The sequence below is a fragment of the Mustela erminea genome, chromosome 6 (genome assembly GCF_009829155.1).
Source record: "Mustela erminea isolate mMusErm1 chromosome 6, mMusErm1.Pri, whole genome shotgun sequence".
Taxonomy (NCBI): domain Eukaryota; kingdom Metazoa; phylum Chordata; class Mammalia; order Carnivora; family Mustelidae; genus Mustela; species Mustela erminea.
The window spans coordinates 138,643,010-138,663,483 of NC_045619.1; the positions used below are offsets into that span (position 1 = coordinate 138,643,010).

At 45.0% G+C, this 20,474-nt stretch overlaps 1 protein-coding gene and 1 long non-coding RNA gene across 4 annotated transcripts in view; one reads left to right on the top strand and one right to left on the bottom strand.

Moving 5' to 3' along the window:
- The window catches only part of TAF3 (TATA-box binding protein associated factor 3), a 174,651-nt gene extending 161,787 nt beyond the window's left edge, over positions 1–12,864 (bottom strand). The window contains exons 1-2 of the mRNA XM_032349786.1: positions 12,493–12,864; positions 7,715–7,957 (exon numbers count right to left, since the gene is read on the bottom strand). Of these exons, the coding sequence (XP_032205677.1) occupies positions 7,715–7,957; positions 12,493–12,658 (409 nt within the window). The 5' untranslated portion in view covers positions 12,659–12,864. The remainder of the gene's footprint in view (positions 1–7,714; positions 7,958–12,492) is intronic.
- A 5-nt stretch (positions 12,865–12,869) lies between these two features.
- LOC116594417 lies at positions 12,870–19,499 on the top strand. Of its 3 annotated transcripts, XR_004287214.1 has the most exons (3): positions 12,870–13,028; positions 16,112–16,365; positions 19,138–19,499. It is a non-coding gene; the product is annotated as an uncharacterized LOC116594417 (long non-coding RNA). The 3 variants fall into 3 exon arrangements; XR_004287213.1 differs by lacking the exon at positions 12,870–13,028 and having other exon boundaries at positions 15,417–16,365; positions 18,325–19,499; XR_004287212.1 differs by lacking the exon at positions 12,870–13,028 and having other exon boundaries at positions 15,417–16,365.
- Positions 19,500–20,474: the final 975 nt, after the last annotated feature.

Genomic DNA, 20,474 nt, shown 5'->3' on the forward strand with positions numbered 1-20,474 from the left:
AGATTCGATCACCCACTGAAACTGTATACAGTGAGACAAGCAACAGGTCCAGAACCAAATTTTAGAAGCAGCCAGAGTTTAGAGGCAGAAAAGTCATGAAAATGAGCCCATGAAAGGCACAGAGAATGAATTAAGGAGTATTTTGTCTCTGAAGAAAAAGAAGTACCCAACAGTGATAAATTCAGCAAAAAGGTTCAATGAAGGGAATCCTGGGAAGAAAAGTGGCAGGTGTGGCAAAGTACTTCTGGGATCTGCCCAAACTGCCACATAAAAATATAGCAACATAATGAGGGGACAGAGTTCACGCAGCGACAGCAAAATACGAGGGATGAGGGCCGACCACCAAGGGCCACAAAAGCTAAGTATGGCCTGTCTGTGCGGGGCACATGGCCAGAAGCCGCGGGGAGACTGGCCCGAGAGAGCAGAACCGCAGAAAGCCAGGAGGTGCTCCCTGAAAGCCTCGAGGACCAACGTGCGAAGAGTGGCCCAGAAGCTGCATGGGTGTGACTTCTTCCAAGGATGAGGACAGGAAGGGGGGTGGTGGGCACAGAAGCCAAGGCAGGGGCTATGGAGGCTCAGGAGTCCAGTCCTGAGCTTTCACGTCTGACCCGCCACTGCTCTGCCCAGGACAGAGCCCACTGAGAAGAGACTTGTTAGGACCACATCACGACCAAGCAGAAGGGGAAACTGGCATCACGGAAAGAGAAGATCCAAATACAAGGGGAGCAAGAAAACAGAGAATCCCAGAGAGCAACTGCCTGTCCTGCGCATCACACTGAACAGGAGAGGGAGCACTGCGAGCTTCCTTCTAGATGTTCCGAAGCTACACTCATACACACACAGCTTCCCTAAGAAAACGGAGACTAAACACCAGGACAACATGTCTACAGACAACAAAAGTACATGAGAAACACACACTCAAAAAGACAGATGAAAACACTACTGGACTCTTCTGAAATGGTCTAAAAGGCATGAAAGAACACAAATGAACATTAGAAAAACTCAGGAATGAGGTGACAGACCTCAGGAAAGTAGCTGTATGAGCTGACGGTGTGCATATAGTGCGATCACAGACAATCGGGATGAGTAACAGGAGAGCAAAAGGAAAAAAATATTTAGCCTGTTCCAGTAATCATGAAGGACAACAGTATCAGGGTTACCACTGTATGCGTCATCTCAGATGGAGCGGAAGTGTGGTTATGGGATGATCTCATTATATCCTCCTGTTCATGCCTGGGAACCAGAATTCTTAGTTATGGACAAAGTATCTACTGACAGAATAGTAAAAAACCCCACAGGCCTGAGTCTGAATTGGAAATGTCCATACGGACTCATGAGGCACCCCGCCCCTGGTCTATCCATTCACACACATGTGCGCATATACTTTTGAGTACAAATATTTACTGCCTAGAAACGGTTCTAACAAGTACCCCGAGTGTCCAGATCATGGACATGAAATGCCATTTCCCTAGAAGCCAGGACTCCTTGGAAAAGGATTCCAAGTGCGGGACAAGAACACACAAGATAAGCCTACGACATTTTGATACACCAGGCTACAAGGATGCCATCAAAGACTACTAGCGCCATGTGAAAAGGATTCAGAAGGCAGACTGAAAAGGCTGCCACTCGCCAAAGAGGGGACAATCGGAGTTGCAATAAGGGTAAATATTGTAAGGAAAGAAACCTATCAAATATGCTTAAACCTACGAGTTCATAATGATATTTAATAAATAATTATCACCTATGGATAAGGAACCAATTCAGTACCTTGAAAACTGAGTGTACAAAATGAAAGAGCATTTTACCGTCGAGCATTTACCCTCCTTTCCCTGTCTGAACTGGGCCACTAAATAACTAAATAGTGAATGAGCAAAAGGCTTCCCGGATAAAATTATTCTAATGAAAGAATGAAATAAAAACCTTGCAACTCCAAGGGATTAATGCGTCTATGCAGTATAAGTGTCAACACCGCTAACGTCAAAAAAGTGAAAACTAGACATGCGTATCCGCCTCCTGACGAAGGAACATGACAGTACGTGTATCTTGCCGAAGGTACTAAACCAGAGCCTGATCCAGCCTGAGATTCTCGCTGCCAATGTGCAGAAACACACTGGACCGCACTATGAGCACACCATCCGCAAAATCCACTGCGGGCAATCATTCCAGTCAAATGACCCAGATTCCCCAACAAATAAATGGTAAGAAAAAGGCAGGGATTGGGCTGGGAGGTAGGGGCCTGCATAGGAAAAGAGACTTAGAAGACACATCATTATGTAAGTGGGGTGGCTTACGCTAAAGGGGCTGGGGCTACACAGTTGACTGATAGAACTGAAGGCAAGAAGTAACCCCTGTGAGCTTCAGATGGGGTTACTTCGGAGGGAACGGACAAGGCACTGTGAGTGCGGCTGGGCACATGCGGTTGGGAGGAGCTTCTGGGGTAGTTTTATGGTGAACCAGGATGTGGTTTAAGAGGTATCTGCCTTATAATAATTCACAAAGCTACATCTCCCCCAAGAGAGCGGTTAGGATAAAAATTTCATTTAGGTCAGCCAATTAGGTAGGAATTGGTGGTCACAGTGAGTGCCGTTCCAAGGAAGGGATGTGGGTAGAAGTCAGAGCGCACGGCTTGAGAAATAAATGGCAGACTTCGGAGTGGACCCCGAGTCTTGACTCAGAAGTCACAGTGTCTCATGTGAAAAGATCTCGAAGGATTCATACCTGTTAAACGAGGTTACTCGTGGGAATTGGGAGTGTACGGAAAGTGAGGAGGACCTTTCCTTTTATGCTTCATATACCTGGACAATGTTTTATTTTTCAACACTCCTGTTACTTTTGTTATTTTAAACTTGTAAATGTTTATTTTTCAGAAGGGCTCGATTATGAAAATAGGAAGCCCGGGGAGGAGAAGAGACAAATCAAAAGAGCTCCAAAGAACTTCCGCAGAGGAGTTTAATTTACGAAGATAGTCCACCTGTAGCGGGGGGCGTCTAACTCCCAACTCCGTACGGGCTGTTCGTGGCGACTTCCTTCCAAAGAGGACAGCCCGGGGAGGAGGGAGAGAGTAACTTCAAGGGGAGACACCACCTGAACCAGGCGGTCCAGGTCAACCTCGGCAGTGGTAAACCGCACCAACAGCCCACACCCCTGACATGACGTGAGCTTTCCCTCTGTGGCCTTGCTCCCCAAATCTAGTAAGCCCCGTCTGATCAAATTCCAGGAGAGGGGCATTCTATAACTAAAACTGTCAAGGTCATCGAAAACCAGGAGAGTCTGAGGAAGTCACAGCCCACAAGAGCCAAGAAGACAAGACAATAAAACCATTGGCATCCTGGCTGGGATCCTGGAACCTGAAAAGGACATCAGGTGAACACTAAAGATCATGGATTTTAGTTAAAATAACATATCAATACTGGTTCATTGGTTATAATGAAGGTAGCATGCTAATGTAAGATTAGTAATAGAGGAAGCTGGGTATAGCATGTAAGGGAACTCTGTACTTACCTTCTCAAGTTGTTGGTCAAGCTAAAACTATTTTAAAGAAAAAGTCCATTTAGAAATTAAAAAAAAAAAACCAGAAACCCAAAACATCACAGTATCTTTACCAAGTACAAGGTTAGATGGGTAAGTTTCTTAGTGTAAGGAAAGCCGAGCAAATGCCTTCTACTTCTCTTGTTCTCACACAGACAGCTTGGACCAATCAACAGGCCGCCTAGAAGACTCTCCCAGACCAGCGATCCAGTGACCACCCTCAGAACCCAAACATGACTCTGGCATAATATGCTATTTTCAGACATTCTTCAGCACCACAAAACAGGGAGCAAAAAATATGTTACGCGTGTGAATCTGAAAATATGTATGGCAAGCGGAGGAGAGAATGTTCTTGGATAAAACACACCGGGTGCCAGCCATCAGCACTGGAACAGTCTTAGCAAAACGCGCGTTTATAAAACATCGTCAGAGAGGTCTCATGTCTAAACCTACAAGTGGATGCAACAGGCAAACATTCCCTCCGTGTCCTCTCCCGAGTCACCCCGAGCCGCAGGGGGTCCGAGTGCTCCTCAGCCGCATCTGCTCCAGCCCACCTGTCACCTGTGCGTTCCTGCAGCCCGAGCCTAGGACCACCACCAATCTGGTCTAGTTCTCCTTGAAGACTCACTTCACAAATGTACACTGTGTTTCACCTGAGAAGGAAATTCCTTACGAGTGAGGACGAACATCACGGTTCCGCGTCCTCTCCGGGAAGCGCCGTCCGCATCTACACGAACGGCCCACTCGCCCTTCTCTTCTGTCCACGTCTACACGAATGGCTCACTCGCCGCTCTCACCCGATGCTCGCGGATGTCCATGCGGCACGATTACTAAACCTCTTACAGAGGACGCCTATGGAGTTCAGAGAGGCAAAGCAAGCCAGGAAGATGATTAACTCAGGGAGCCACTGAGTCACGCCCGAGTGGCTCCGGGGGCCCAGGCTTCCTCCACGGCCACCTGCTGCTACGCCCTAGGCAGAGCGCTCACAGGGCTGCGAGCAGACAAGGCTCTTCTCGTGCTCTCCTGACACGAACCCGGCTGAACCATCGAGAAGTGCGTAGTCTCGTGACCATACTCCGCTCGTTGTATTTTATGACCCAAGTCTGGCCCTGTCGGTGACTCTTAAGGAATTAAAAAGCAAATGAAGGAGCCGGGGAACAAGCAGGATGCCGGGGAACAAGCAGGATGATCACAGGTGTGCACGTCCGCACCGCGCTCCGCACCACTAACCAGAATACTGGGAACTTTCTAACACGCTGTACCCGTGGTGGAGAAAAAAGATTTCAGATTGTGAATGATTTATTACACTGACTTGGGAGGCTATATTAAAAAATGGTAACCACAGGACTGCATTTTATAACCTTCTCCCTGACTAGCAGGAAGAGGTCTGATAAGCATCTTATTGTACTATCACTTCTCGCATCCTCGGGACCCTGTGCACACCTTAGGAGTCAGCAATCTTTCTGCTCCTGAGGGAATCTGTAACCGTTAGCTGAAGAAAGACGTGTTCAAGGCGGCTTATGTTATTTTCCTTTCAAAATGTTTATAATTTATATTAATGAATTAAATGAAATAAGATTTTTTTGGCCTCAATAATTCAGAAGAGAGACTCAAAAAATTACTGTAGTAATTTCAGACCGAAGTCAGTGTTAAAATCCCAAAATTGTTTTTCATACTCCGTTATTGGTATCTTACAGTACATACTGATATTGATTCTGGGGCAGTATTTATAAGCGCGAACCATGAATTTCCTTGTGCAGCATTTGGAGGCTATAAAAATAAAACGAGAGGGACTAAGTAGTTAAATGCTGATGACTATCAAAGTCCTCAGCTTAGTTTTCAGTAGGGAGCTTGGCAGGGCTTATCACATTATTAAAAATGATTCAATAAACTCTCTAAGTGAATAAATGCAGGTTAGGTATGGACCAATGATGAGCTTGTGCGTGAGTCATGGGTTAAGATTAATCAAATGTTCATCTGAGTCCAAATTTTTTAAAAGGCCAGAAAAAAAAATTAAGCAGTTTGTTAAACAGGAGGCAGAAGAGGAGACAGAAAGATATGCAAACCACAAAATAGATTTAGAAAGCTCCAAAAGGCCCAGAGAAAATGGACTAAAATGTTATAAATGGAGAAGATAGTAGTTTTGGTTCAAAAACATGCCAACTGATCACACACAGAATTCCTGGCTGGTGAAACTTACCGCTAATTCACCGATCTCAGACTCATCATCACCCGTTACCCAGAGACTCGCTGACATGCTGGTTATTTACGTTAGCGCGTCTCCCTCAGTTTCCTCCTCTGTAACACCATAAGGTTCGTCCCAGCACTGAATTACCATTCATGCTTTTTCAGCACAATTGCAAATTTTGTACTTCTTGTCCTTGTGAGTGGCCTTTCAGCTACTGTATCATGGGCTAACTTCACACTGCTTTCACGAAGATGTCTACGATGCTTACTAAATCACATTGAGGGACAAGAGCAAAGCAGGAAATTCTTGGCCTGCTTGATATTCATGATCTGTCTATAAAACGGAATTCTCTGCAATCCAGCTACTAACCAGGCCTCTGCCCAAAAAACCCTCCTTTGATAATGTTGATACTGAAATGCAATGGTTATTATTTTTAAAATAAACAAATATGTGTTTAGAGAAGTTGTAATAAATACAGGTTTCTAAGGTCAAAGACGCTGTCACTAGGGAATGAGGGGTTTCAGACCTCCCACGGGGGCTAGAAAGAGCAAGATTTCCTCAAAGGTGATACAGGCTACAGATAACAGCAACAACAACAAAATCAGTGGTGAGGAGGAGAGAGAATTTTAAGCAGGTACCATGGAAAGTTGGGATGACTGAGATACATCTGTGGATTTGCAAGTGCTGCTGTTACTAGTACAAAAGTAGGCCTGGAAAGAAGAAGCAACGAACTTCCACAGAGAAAAACTCACAAATAGCACTTCACTCAGTTTAAGAACATCTACGGAAGGCATGCTGTGTGAAGCGCTCGGTGATACCAATGCCTGCTTCAGCCAGTATCTCCAAGACCCCATAGCAGGCAAGTGCTGAGCTGAGAAGCAAGTCAGCTTCCCAAGCCACTCAACTCTGAAAACTAGGACATCTGCCTATCTAAATTTCCACACATATACAGCTACCAAGGAGCCTAGGTACGGTGCTGCCTCCCTGACCCATCACGGACAGCACCAGCGCTCCACGGGAGGGTCCCCCTGCACCCAAGATCCTCAGTGTCCGAGGAGGGGACGCCAACACACAGTCAGCCCTCCCCACATAGGGCCAGTACTTCCCCAGTTTTTCAAATGGGGCAACACCGACACACAGACTGTACAACTATTCCAAGTCTAAAGCTAGTCCATGGAACAAATGGGGAGCGCTCCAAGATGCCATTAAATTGGAACCGGAGATTATAAGAAACGAATTACAAGAAATGGGAACCTTGGAGTATTGCTGGCGGAAGTAAAATGGTGCAAACATACAAGTAAAAAGGAAACGAACTGCAACTTTTCCACCTTTACAAGGAAAAAATATTATGTGCATGAGAGATGAGAAATTACTATGTATCTCTTTAGAACCTTAGTGAACTTAGATGATCAACACGTAAAATCACGCAGGGAGGAAGGAACTCTGCCTTGATTGACAACTACGCCTGATTAGCTATTATTTTTTCATCAAAAATTACATATGGCCAAACAATAAATATTTCTACTCCTCATTAAAAAATGAAGGTAAATCTGCATGACTAGTGCCTAGTGAATATTTACTCACTGTCTGTTTCCAGTATCATCTAACTCACATTTACAATAAGAGGAGAGGAAAACAACAACCCCAATTTTCCTTTATGATGCAAAGATTTTCTAATCAATTTAATATCCTGTTCCCATAGAATACATCTATTATTGAAAATTTAGAAAGGAAAGAGATGCCTGAAAATTTAGAAAGGAAATAGGTGCCTCATCCGACATAACCTTCGCTGTGCCATAGCTCCGCCGGGTGATGCCAGTCCAAGTTTGTGGGCTGAAAGGTTAGACTAGTCTGCAAACAACATTAAAACATTTTGATTGCATTTCTAGAATTTGTATGTTGGCAAAGCACTTTATATAATTCAGGAAAAGTAAGATTAAAATTGCATTAAAATTGTTACAAATGTAGGAGTAAAAAACAAAGAAAAAAATCACAAACCTTCTTGTGAAGACACAATGGGTGGCATGTAATCAGGAATGTATTCTTTTCTTTCCTCTGCATCTTTACTTCCAGGTTGAGGAAATTGAAGGACATTGTTCTTACTAACAGGAAATGAAGGAATTTGATGTGGGAAAGTCACAGGTTCAATATTGTGAATATAGTCTTCTAGTTCATGAAGACTGACCCCCATAAGCTGGAAAGCTTCACCAACGTCATCCAAAATTGGGTCTGTCCGGCCATCTGAAACAAAGTCAAGAGCCAAGCAAATTATTTTAAGAAAATTCCATGAATACTTTTTAAAATATTAAGAAGTATGAGGTTCGCAGGTAGCTCAGAATCAAATATGCTACACATACTTAAGACTGAGTTATTGGGAAGAATTTAATAGACTTTGAACAAAACAGCATGCTGTTTAAACATGAGAAAGCCGCTTCCTGAAGTCAGTTTGAAAAAGGATCCGACAAGCAGACCGTTCACACAACAGTCGGCTAGGACCGAATAAATATCAGAAGCAGTTTACCAACGGAACAGTGACTGACGAAATGTAAATGCCCAGTAAACATTACCACTACTGTTTTTTATCAAGCGACTAGAATGCTGTGCTACGTAAATGTCCATTATATTGTCACCATGGTTCAGGGATGCATCTCTGGAACCTAAAACAGGTGGTCCTCTAAGTATTTGTTGAATGAACTCAAGTGCTTCCTCCCCTGCCATCGCAGATTGAACTCTGTCTGGTTTTGGTGACCCACAGTCAGTGCGGTGAAGCAGCAGACGATCGTCCTGACTCATCATCGGAGGGTCAACAGCAGCCTAACACTATGTCACCACGCCTACATCAGTCACCTCGGTTCACCTCACCACGTGGGAATTTTGTCATTTCACCTCATCACAAGGGCGAGTGGTACTACTCATGCTTTTAGGCATCCAATGGGGTGTCTTGGAACGCATTCCCTGTGGACGAGGGGACACTATGCCACTGAATCAATTTTTTAAATCCAAGAAAATTTACAGAAAACACTTAGCTCAGAGAGATAATTTATGAACAGATTTTAAATGTTATTAGAAGACACCATACAAAAATGGATAGAAACAGAAGGATACAAAGTTAAGGTGAAATTCTCTTTACGAAAGTGGTGTTTTTTTGTTTTGTTTTTTAACTGAAATTTCCTATGATCACTTCAAATTCAGTATGTCTGAAATTAAATCATGCTGTAAAATGAAAATAACCCAAAGTTTATAAAAATTAGACACACGCTTGCTCACGCCCACATAAAAAAGTTCTGGAAGGATATACATCCAACTGTTAACAATTTCAGGGGCTGAAAGCTGCAGTGCAGAGGGAAAGAAGCAGGAGACTCTAACTTGTAACTTCAAACACTTCTACTGTCTCTCAATTTTGCTACAAGTCGGGGTTACTTCCATGATGTAGAAAATAGCAGGGATAAATAAAATGGATATTCATTCTTCCTCTTAATGCTGTAGATATGCATTTCGACTCTTCTATTCCTAGGAAAAGCACTGGTATTCTCTTAGTCCAGAATAAACGATCATCTTGAATTCTTCTATATGCTTTCCAATTTCAACACAAGACCCTCTGGTTCTCCCCTCCTCCTGCCCATGTCTGGCCAAAGATTTCAAAACTCTTTCTTTCCCTCTCTTCCTACTATCACTTCCAGTTCAGTTTCCAGGTGTCCTCACTTGAGTCTTCTTGCACTCAACAAGGACACTATTTTCTTAAGACGATCACTTTCATCACATCGTTTCCCTCCTTAGAAGCACAGTGTTTCTGACCATGCTTTCATTTCCTCTAAGTCCCTCCCAAACCTGATTTCACTCTATTTCACGTGTCTTGTAACACCGTCCTCATGAACTGGCCACACAGCTCAAGCTGGCCGCCTCACTGGTACTTCATCACAATCGGTCCTACTTGGGTATCGTAGGTGATGCTTTTCTCTGGCCTGGCGTCCACTCCATGTCTATGCAGGCAGGCGTCAAAGCCCAATTCAACTCTCATCTTCCCCACGAAGTCGTCCTGTCCCAACCCCCAGCCATCTCTCCCTTACCATCTTCCTTTTGCAGTTACTGCCTATATCGTGCAATTCTTGTCACAAGTACTAGTCCTAGAGAGTCATTCGGAAATAGAACCCACTTTCAGTGCACACACACGTATTTAATACATGACACAGAACAGCGAGAAACACCTGCCCAGAATGCTTTCACAAACCATTACTTAGGGAAATGTACTGATGGCAACTTCTGATACTTGCTTCAATTTGAGAGCAATTTTTTCAAGAAGGAGCAAATACCATCAGTCCACAACCTGTGGGCTGGTATCTCCAACACAGTGCTCAGTTCTTCCCCCCACCAAGACTGATTTTATTTATTTATTTATTTGTTTGTTTACAGTGCAAGCAGGGGGGAAGGGCAGAGAGACAGAATCTCAAGCAGACGCTGCACCGAGTGCTCTGAGTGTAGAGTCTAACACTGGGCTTGATTTTACGACCCTGAGATCATGACTTCAGCCAAAATCAAGAGTGGGCCACTTAATCGACTGTGCCAGGGGTCCCAGTGCTCAGTTCTCAGTGGTGCTCAGTGAATGTTGTCAAAAAGTAAAAGAGGATTTAAAGGAGGAGAAGAGAAAACTGCACAGTGGTAACCTGAGGTCAAAATTCGAGCTTAAAACTAGTCCATAACTAATAAGTATACCAGGAACCAGCATTTTCAGTAAGTCACAAAACCATGATCATGAACCTGATAATCACATTGTCACTAAAAGCAAGCAAACGGACTACAGAAATTGGGTAATTAGAAAAGGGGTTAGCATTAACACACGGCAATGATTACTCGACTCTGGAACACCTGGTTACTTGCGGTGCCAGCACATACTCTGGTTCTGTGTATAAGGCAGGAAAGGTAACTATGTATTCAGGGGATAGTGTCATTACCTAAAAACACAGAACATCTGTCCTTATTTAGGGAACGTGGTAGCAAAAACACAAGCTGGACTGTGTACAACCGCAACAGTATACTCAGGGACCATGAAGCGGGGGGAGGGAAGGAAAAGAAGCAAAAGCCAAGAGAGCAGTGTGCTGGTGGTGTACTTTCAAGATAATAATGAATGAGAGTTACTTTGCAGTGCCGTATTTATATCAGAAAGATCAGTGAAATCGAGCATTCCAAAAATACACATTTTGGAACTCAAAAAGTCAAGTGACTAAACAGCTAGTATTGTAGTAGGTTGTCAGCTCATTCATCTACTCAGCAAATATCTCCTGGGTGCCTAGTATATGATGGCACCGTACTAGTGCTAATATAGTACGAATACAATAAAGTTATCGTCTGGGGAGAAGAAAAGGAAAGGGTGAGAAACAGACACAGATAGTTACAAGACACGGTGTTACCTACAGGAATAGGCACAGAATTCTGAGGACAGATGACATGAGTTTCCCAAATCAAGTGATAAGTGAATCTCAAAATAGAAGTAGTAGTACTACGAGTAGATCAGGGGGTGAAGGATAGTCTGGGAAACCCCACACGTATAGGAATGGATAGTTTACAATGTTTTGGATAAGGCAGGTAGTTCGCATGGTTGCAGTAAGAACCGCAGGATGTAAGAAAAAGCTCACGACGAAAACCATGTGCTGTTGAAGAGCTGAACCTTTCAACCTGTAAGCAATGGAGTACACATTAAAATATTTTTTAAGAATGACACGATCAAATGTGTGTTATGGACAGATTATTTTGGCAGCACTGTGCGAGCTGAAATGGAATTGGGGGCCTAAGATGTAAAGTGTATCTGTGGGTCTCAAGTTTCCAATCTAGGAACCACTTTAATGAAGCAAAATATTTTACGAAACACTTTACTCCGTTCTACAGCTTACCCACCTGAGGAGTAACGACCTGAAATTTCAATGAATGGTAGTTCCCCCTATAAACAGACATACACACACTTATTTCACGTTAGTGCGCTGCTGTGTGGTTTCTATTAAGTATTCCGAATTATTAAATGCCATCAGCTATAGATACTACCGGACACTCCCTGAAAAATCATAAACACTTGAGCCCAGACGACCTGGGGACCCTTGTAAGCTGCCTGTGTTCCCTCCACTTCACGTTGATAACCACCGACATAAAACTATCAAGGAGGAAATCAATGAGCAACGGAGATGTAAGTGAAAGCGAATCTAAGTGAAACTGACAAAGCTGGCCTCGGGAAAGAGAAAGCGGGGATACTCTCTGCGAAACGAACAAATCCAGAAAGAAGAGGCAGTGTCCCCGACGGAGCAGAGCTGTCAACGAGTATGTGTTGTTAGGAGCTGAAGAATGGCTAGCCTTGTAAGAAACGGCCGGTAGACGGAGCGCCTGTGACAACTAGTTGTAGTAGTTTGCAGGCAAGGGAGGAAAAGGACCAAAGTAACAGAGGCTGCAAGGCATTCTGGAGGGGGTTCTACACGCAGCGAAAACGAGATGATGAGAAAGACCGATGCCTCTTTCCGATCAGAGAAGAGGTGAGAGGGTGTGGAGCTGCGAGCTGAGACCGGGGTCCCGGCTGGAGGCGGGAAGTTAGTGGGTGAGGAAGAGGCACCAAAGGGATGACTGGAGTTTCCAGGGGCAGTGGAATCCGGGGGGCGTCAGAGGCCGGGAAAATGCCCGATCTCTGGGTAGGGGTAAAGGACGAGCACCTCGGAGACGCGGAGACAGAGAAGGGAAGACCGGAGGTGTCACTCGTGACTGGCCAGAGGCAGCCCTCCCGCACCCAGCCCGGTACTCACACAGCTCAGAGTACCGATGGCAGCCCCGTCCCAACTGCTGCAGATAGCGCTGCAGCACGTCCGTGAGGAGGTGGCAGGCGCTGAGTTGCACCGAGTCCCAGCCCAGCGCCTGGCAGATCTGCGCCACCGAGACCCTCAACAACGACCTGGAGTAACTCTCGCACATCCCGCTCCGTGGACTCCACCGCAGCCCGTGCTGCCACTCTCTCCACCCCCACCGCCTAACCTTAGCAGAGCCCTCGATTCATCCTCTAGGGCCCCCGCGGCGGGGAAATCGTCCCCCCGACCCCTGGCGACCACCTCAAAGCGCCAGCAGCACGGAGCGCGCCAGCCTGAGAGCCGCCATTTTGGGCTCGCTCCGCCTCCCGCTGGACGGTCGCCGGGGCGAGGCAGCACTAGCCGAATGCTGAGCGCGCCAATGAGGAAGCTCCGCCCTGTTGGAGCAGAGCGATGGCGTCGGTAGCGACTCTCGGGCCTGGAAGGATGCAGGAAACGGCTGGGCTGAGCGCAGGTGGAGGATGCGCCCGAGGAGGCAGGTGCTTGGGGCCTTCCCGGGTGGGCTCGCCTGGAGGGGAAGGGAGAGGGGACCGTCAGTGGCTTAGGGGCCAAAGAGGGAGTCAGGATATGAAATTGAAGTGCGGGTGTTAGAGGGAAGTGGGAACCCGAGAGGCTGTGAGCGCAGGGGCGGGATTTGGAGCGTGGGAACTTCAGTGCCCCCAAATGCGGATCTGATCGGATCTGATCTTGCCTGTGCTGCTGCTTACGGTTGTGTAGGTTAAATCAAGCCCACGCTACTCGGAGGTTAGAAGCGGGCGAGTGAGACACGAGCCTCGGTGCAAAATTTATGGGAGCACCAGAGAACTGGCGATCAATCACATTTTAATTTAGTATTTTTAGGAATCCAAGCCACTTCCCCTAAATACCTCCTCACTCGCCTCCTTTGAATCCCAGCCCTGAGTTCAGTAAAACTCAGTTGCCTACTGAGGGGGCAAACAAGTACCTTAAATCGATGGAGCGGGCTGAGAGAGTGGGGAACTGTTCTCCCAGCCCCGGACAAGTGTGCCAGATCTCTCGAAATTGCCGGAAATCTGGACTTTGTGATAAATATCTCGAGTTGTAATTATTACCCAGCCTGAAGGCAATTGTAATGGCTGATCTAATGATCTCTTAAGTATGCCCTTTTGTGTGCCCCCTGACCCCACCCCAAGCTTCTGGAGTATTCCTTCCTTCCCCTCTTCTCTCTCCTCGGTATTTTCCTGTCAGTTTCTCTGTTCTTCTACTTGGCACAGTGCATTTAGTATCTGAGTTTATGTGCCTTTCTCAATAAATCGTGTTTCTGAGTGGATCTACGTTCTCCCTATAGGGAGTATTCCAGAACTGTGAACATAATAGATACTCAATTTTTAGGAGTCTTAAAACCACAGTACAACTGAAAATGTGGTGCTTCAGCCAAATGACAATTCTGCAGAGATGATGCTTGGTGGCAGGGTGCCTATAATATCTTCTTCAATGACACTTGTATCCCTAAGATCATCAGGGACCTTTGGGAAGCACACTCCACTAGACACTTTTAGTCCTAGCCTTACTTGACCATTTTGTAGCCAGTTGATAGTGTTGAACACTATCTTAATTTTGAAACTATCTTATATCTTGGATTTCACAATAGCTTGTTCTTTTGCTGTACCTTCAATATTTCTGGAGGCTCCTTTTTTTTAAATTTTTTTATTTTTTATAATCATATAATATATTTTTATCCCCCGGGGCTGGAGGCTCCTTCTAATTTCTATATTAGACCCTTCTTCATTTGCCTGTGTGTGTGTGTGTGTGTGTGTGTGTGTGTGTGTGTGTGTGTTCAGCTCCTTAATCCTTTATTTCAGAAAATTTCAAACCTACAGCAAAGTTGAAATAGAAAAGTGTAAGCTCAGGCATATACTTCACCTAGATTCACCAATTGTTAATGCTTTGTTACATTTACTGTATACGTATACACACATACATTTTTTTTTCAGAACAGTTTGAAAGTAAGTTGCCAAATTCTTCACACTTAACCGAAAAATACTTAAGCATGAGTCTCCTCAAAGCAAGAACACCCCCCCCCCACACACACACATAACCATATGTCACAGGTTCAGTTCCCCCAGGAAGTCATGTCTGGGATGGAGATCAGCCTGCAGAAGGTTGAGAGTGCTCCTGTGGCTGCTGAACCTGCCCATGGTCCATCAACATGGGGCAAGAGAATACCAAGAGACACTGAACCAGACCACTTGGATGCCGACCAGGTCTCCTTGCTGCCCACTGTGTAACTGCTGCATGGGTTCCTAACGATCACGGTCAATCACTCCTGCCTGCACAATGACTTCTCTTTCTGTGTGCTGACCCCTGGCTGAAGTGCCCAGCTGGCAACGGTAGCTGATATTTCAATGGGACTCCTGTGTGTCCCGTGCCAAAAGCATTCCCCCTTTTGCAAATTAGAACTGTCAACCTGGAGGAGCCAGAGTTGCGGGGACAAGGACAGTTTCACAGGCGGGTCACTGAGAATTATGTTTGTAGGGGCCCAATTATCCAATGATACATGGAGATACAATGAGGACCACTGGCCCTGCATTCTTTGGGTCCTTAAGGATGCCACTAATTTCTCCCTTCCCCTTCCTCCTCCGAGCCGCAGGACCAATCTCAAAAACTTGTTTCAGGAACCTGTGTGGAAGTTGTGCCAACTTCCCTAAATATCTAATGTAACTACACAGCAAGAAATCAGGGAATCGGGGCGCCTGGGTGGCTCAGTGGGTTAAAGCCTCTGCCTTCGGCTCAGGTCATGATCTCAGGGTCCTAGGATCGAGCCCCACATCAGGCTCGCTGCTTGGCGGGGAGCCTGCTTCCACCTTTCTCTCTATCTGCCTGCCTCTCTGCCTACTTGTGATCTTTGCCAGATAAATAAATAAAACCTTTAAAAAAAAGAAAAAAAAAGAAATCAGGGAATCAACCACTGACTGGGTCTATCAACCAGGGACCCAGTACTTCATTTATTACTGGGCTCATCTGCCCTCACTCTAACAGAGGCCCACGATGACTCTGCATCTTCTGATTTCAGTCTCAACTCTGCCCCTTGTTCAGCAATTCTCAAAATGTACATTTTGAGTATTTCCTTTCTCCAGTGGGTGGTTACTTGAGTCAATGGCTGTTGGTTCCTTTGTGGGAGGAGGAGAAAAATCATTCTCTCTCCATTTGGTGTTGACTTCTTCCTCTTAAAGCCTTAAGAGTTTCTGTCTGAAAATTGGCTCAGATCCAGATGCTGGGCAAGGAGTCATGGCTGCTCACTGGGGCAACTGTCCTCAGCCACCTAGTTGTCTATCCATGAATGGTTTGATTTTGTTTGAGGAGCCCACTCATTGGCTACCTGTCTGTTTCACCCACCCTTGTCCTGGGAACCATCTCTAAAACTCATCAGGTGACTTCCTCCACATGCCTTAACTTCCCTTATCATGAGCTCATGTGCATGGCTTCTGACTGAAGCCCAGCCCTTTTTGCCTGTACTGTTGTACAGTCCTATTGTCCCCACTTTGCTTGAATATCTGAACACTGATACCTCATACCAGCTTGTTTCCTTTTTATACCGCCCTAGTTCGCCAGTGGTAAAAAGTGTTACAACCTGCACATTCTGGAACTATCTACCTTATGCCAGGACCTTATGCTCCATCTACCACCAGTGCTGAGGGCCTTGGGACCAGCCAGATGGTGACCCAGATCCTAAAATCTGCTGCCTCCACCCCTTCCGATACAAATTGATCCAAGCAAGACTGTCTGGGAAGCAGCCTCTGAGATAGAGCTCAGTCCATAGGAGTGCTCTTGGGATCAGGACCCAGGGATGGAAAGAAGGTAGAGGTGGGAACGGAGACATCCTCTGCTGAGTTCAGGCAAGGGGGACTGGCTTTATATTCCCACACTGAGCAGGCGTTGGGTGTGGGCTGCCAGGAGGGTGGGGGCTGGGACCTGGGACGGGGCAATCTCCAGCTGAAGCAATGCCAAAGAGGGTTAAGTGCTAATGGCTGTGTCCTGACACAGTTCCAGAAGCTAGGGGGCAGGAGGAGACACACCCCTAAGTCCTGTTGGGGGGGTTTAAGAGTAGCATCACTCTTTCCACTACACCGTAATACGTTGTTGCACACACAGACTCTAGAGTGATACAGTAGTACATTACCCAGGATCCAGTGGGTATTCAGATCTTCCCATGATCCCCAAATGCCTTTTATAGCTTTATAATTTTTCAATCCAGAATCTAATTAAGATTCACTCACTGCATTTCTTTGACATGTCTAGAGTTTTTTGATAAGATTAGGTCCCCCCCAGTTGTTTTTTAGGGCTTTCGTTTATTTCTTTTTTGTCTTTTATTATATTTTTGCAAAGTCTAAGTTTTGTTATTGTGTTTTCCTTTTTTTTTAAAGGACAGTCATCTTATAGAATGTCTTGCAGTATTTCTCACCTGATTAGGTTCATGCTAAACATTTTTGGCAATAATATTCTTACACAGGTTAACAGCAAGGGTCATTTTGTGCCATCGCTAGTGACGAAGTTTGGTCATTTATAAACGTTAGGTATCAACCAGTCTCTCCATTGTGAAGTATCTTTTTTTTTTTTTAACTTTGAGATTAATATGTAATCTACAAGGTGATACTTTGAGTTGATTTGAATGACCTGCTTCTCCCCAACCTTTCACCACTCTGGTTCTATGAGCTTCCATGTCTGGTCTCTTTCTGAGTCAGTCAGTCATTACTTTGGTGGTTAAGAAGCGGTGATTTTTCTAATCCCAGCATCTCTTTCTACCTTTCTCAGCAGATGTTCTAGAAACTTGTCTCATTTTTTTCTAGTATGCTATTAGTATGGAGTCAGACATTCTTTTTTATTCAGTGGACTAGAATCTCTTCACATTATTATTCTTTTGCTGCTTCAATTGTACCGTGTTTGGCCAGCAGAAGCCCTTTCAGTCCGGTTGCTGTATGCTTTTAACGCACCTTGGTCATTCACTGGGTGTTTCTGTACTTGGTGGCACCAGATTTTTCCAGGCTCACCTTATGCTTTTTCCTGCCCTAGACTAGGAATTAGCCACCTCTCTAAGCCACCTCTTCCCAGTGAGGAGCACTACTTAGAAACCAAGATACGAGCTCTAGCTGACCTTCATTATTACTGGGGTGTCATTGCCTCAGGGCCTTTTAGTAGAGAAAGCTAGAAAAACGAAGATTCCAAATGTCTTAAGTATACACTGATACCGGATTCAAACCCCTAATTCTATATTCCTTACCTCCTCCCATTTCATATTAAATCTCCCTCCTCCCAACTTGAGAACCCTGTTTTCAATTGTATCAAATATTTGCTTTCTCCTCTAATACCTTTGCCTACTTTTTAAGCATTTGTCCTCTTTTTATATGCTTCACTCTGGTAATTTTCATGGTTATATAAAGATGACTCCCTAATATCATGATTTATCCTAAAATTTTTTCTAGTTCAGACTAGTGTAACTAACTGCATCTTATCAATGACGAATGTCTATCTGGACGAATGTCTATCAACTCAAATTTAGCGTTTGATGGGTGCCCTAAACAAAACTCATCATTCTGTTCTTGGCCGTATGGTTCAGGAGGGCACTAGTGTTCATCTCAATTACTGATCAATGTCCAGTAGACAGCATCATATCTAGCAGGCAGTCAGTGCCTGATGAATGTACGCCTTCTACAATTCGTCTTGCAGTCGCTTGTAGGCTTAGAGCACAACTATCTCTACTAATCCTGAATTAATGCACTTTAATGAAACTGAATTTTACCGCATGTGTTTTCCTCTCAGTGAAGGTGTTTTGGGAGAATGGATTTGAGGTGAGCTCGTGGTGGCAGGGAGACAAGAGCCTTCTCCAAGAGCTGCAGCGGTGGGGACAAGGGGTAGCTGCTATCCGAGTGTCACATCATCTGCTGACACACTAGGAGGACCCAGTACCGGGGGACTGATCATCTTGAAAGCAGAGCTCTGACTCCCTCTAGGAGCCCTAGTCATTATCTGGACACGGCAGTGCTGGGGACTGGGATTAAAGAACCCGTGCCCAGCGGGTTCCAACCCAGGCGGAGGGGGCCCTGGTGCACTGGGGGCAACACCTTCTATTCAGCACACCCTGTATCAGATGCTAAGTATTTGGCAAGCATTAGTTCATTTGATTTTCCTAACAACCCGACACACTACTATCTTCATCTCCACTTTACCAATGTTAAGACGATGGAATCAGTCACTTGCTCCAGATCACACCGCCCGTAAGGGTTGAGCGGGGTCTCCATCCCAGAGGTGCCACAGAAAGTCATAGAACAGATATTTTAAGATCTACAAGGTCTTAAAGGTTTACCTATTTACCTGGAAGATTTTCTCCAGCAAAATATGAGCGAGGGGAGTGACACAGGAAATGAGATCAAACCCAGTGAGTGACACACCTGACGTAAGACCCCTGATGGAGCAGAACGTCACACTCGAGATAAATGGAGGGCTGGCGCCATGAGGCCCCACAGCTGTTGTCCCCGAACCTGTGAGTCTGTTATGCTGAGTCTCATGGATTTCTACTCAGCAATGTGCTTACATTCCTGCTTTTCTCCCTGCTGTGTTGTCTACAACATGCAGCTCACCCTCAGAGAAGCATTCTGCTGTCCTTGACACTGGAGGTGGACCAGCGTGTTTAGAAGATAAAAAAACGCCCCCAGCCCCATTCCTTGCTAACATTCCTGAAGGCGATCTGGTACCTTGAACACCCGTACCTCAGCCTCATTCATCAACCCACCCAGTGACTCTTACAAAGGCTCAGGGAAGCCAGAAAAGGACCCTGGGGGCCGTCCAGCTTCTCCCCCGCAGCCCTCTTATAGGAAGGCAGTACTGTTCCTTACAGGCTTGTGGTTGCTCATCAGTTTTCCTATTACTCACTGTTCAATTCATTTTTGTGGAAGCAGTTGGCAAAATAATAAAGCATTTGAAGACATCTTTCTAAATAGATGAATTTATTTAATGGTTTTTAGAAGAGCAGCATACAAATTGAGAATGGGTATATATTTTTATTATTTTTTTATAGTTCCATAGTCTTTTTGTAATTTATATATTACTTTTATAATTTATATATTGCATTTGTAATTCATAAAACCAAAAAAACTAGGTGATCCTGGGTGAGTCAGTCATTAAGCATCTGCCTTCAGCTCAGGTCATGATCTCAGGGTCCTGGGATCAAGCCCTGCATTGGGCTCTCTGCTCAGCGGGAAGCCTGTTTCTCCCTCTCCCACTCCCCCTGCTTGTGTTCCCTCTCTCACTCTGTCAAATAAATGAATAAAATAAAAACCTTTAAACAAACTTATTTTCCTATTTTAAACAAAAAGAAATCCCTGACATATTGGCATGGCTAACTTGTGCATAATCAGGCTAGGCATCCAATCTTAATGGTTATCTAAATGTGAGTATAGAACGAATTATACTGAAAGGTTTCTCAGTGGAAAACTTGGAAAAGGTATTTAAATTTTATTTATTTATTGAAGATTTATTTATTTGAGAGTGAGTGAGAGGGAGCTCACAGAGAGGGAGAGGAGACTCCCACTGAGCAGGAAGCCCAACTCGGAGCCAGGTCCCAGGACCCTGGGATCATGACCTGAGCCAAAGGCAGATGCTTAGTAGACTGAACCACCCAGGTGCACCGGTGTTTAAACTTCATAGATGAGAAAGAGCAAATGACTCCTACAGCATTGTTACTTCATTTCGTTGGATGTTCTTTTTGAAAGAGCATTAGAATGAAAGCCTGGGTTAGCCTGTGGCCTGTTGCCTCTTCCTTCCTCCCCACCCCAAATACTCTGGACTTTTGAAGGGTAGTCTGGAACTGTGAAATCAGCAGAGGCTCTTAAATTATCTTCTTACCAAAAAATTTTAGCAGTAGCATGTCAGTATTTTTTGATACTTTTAACATCTCATTGTGAAAACTACTA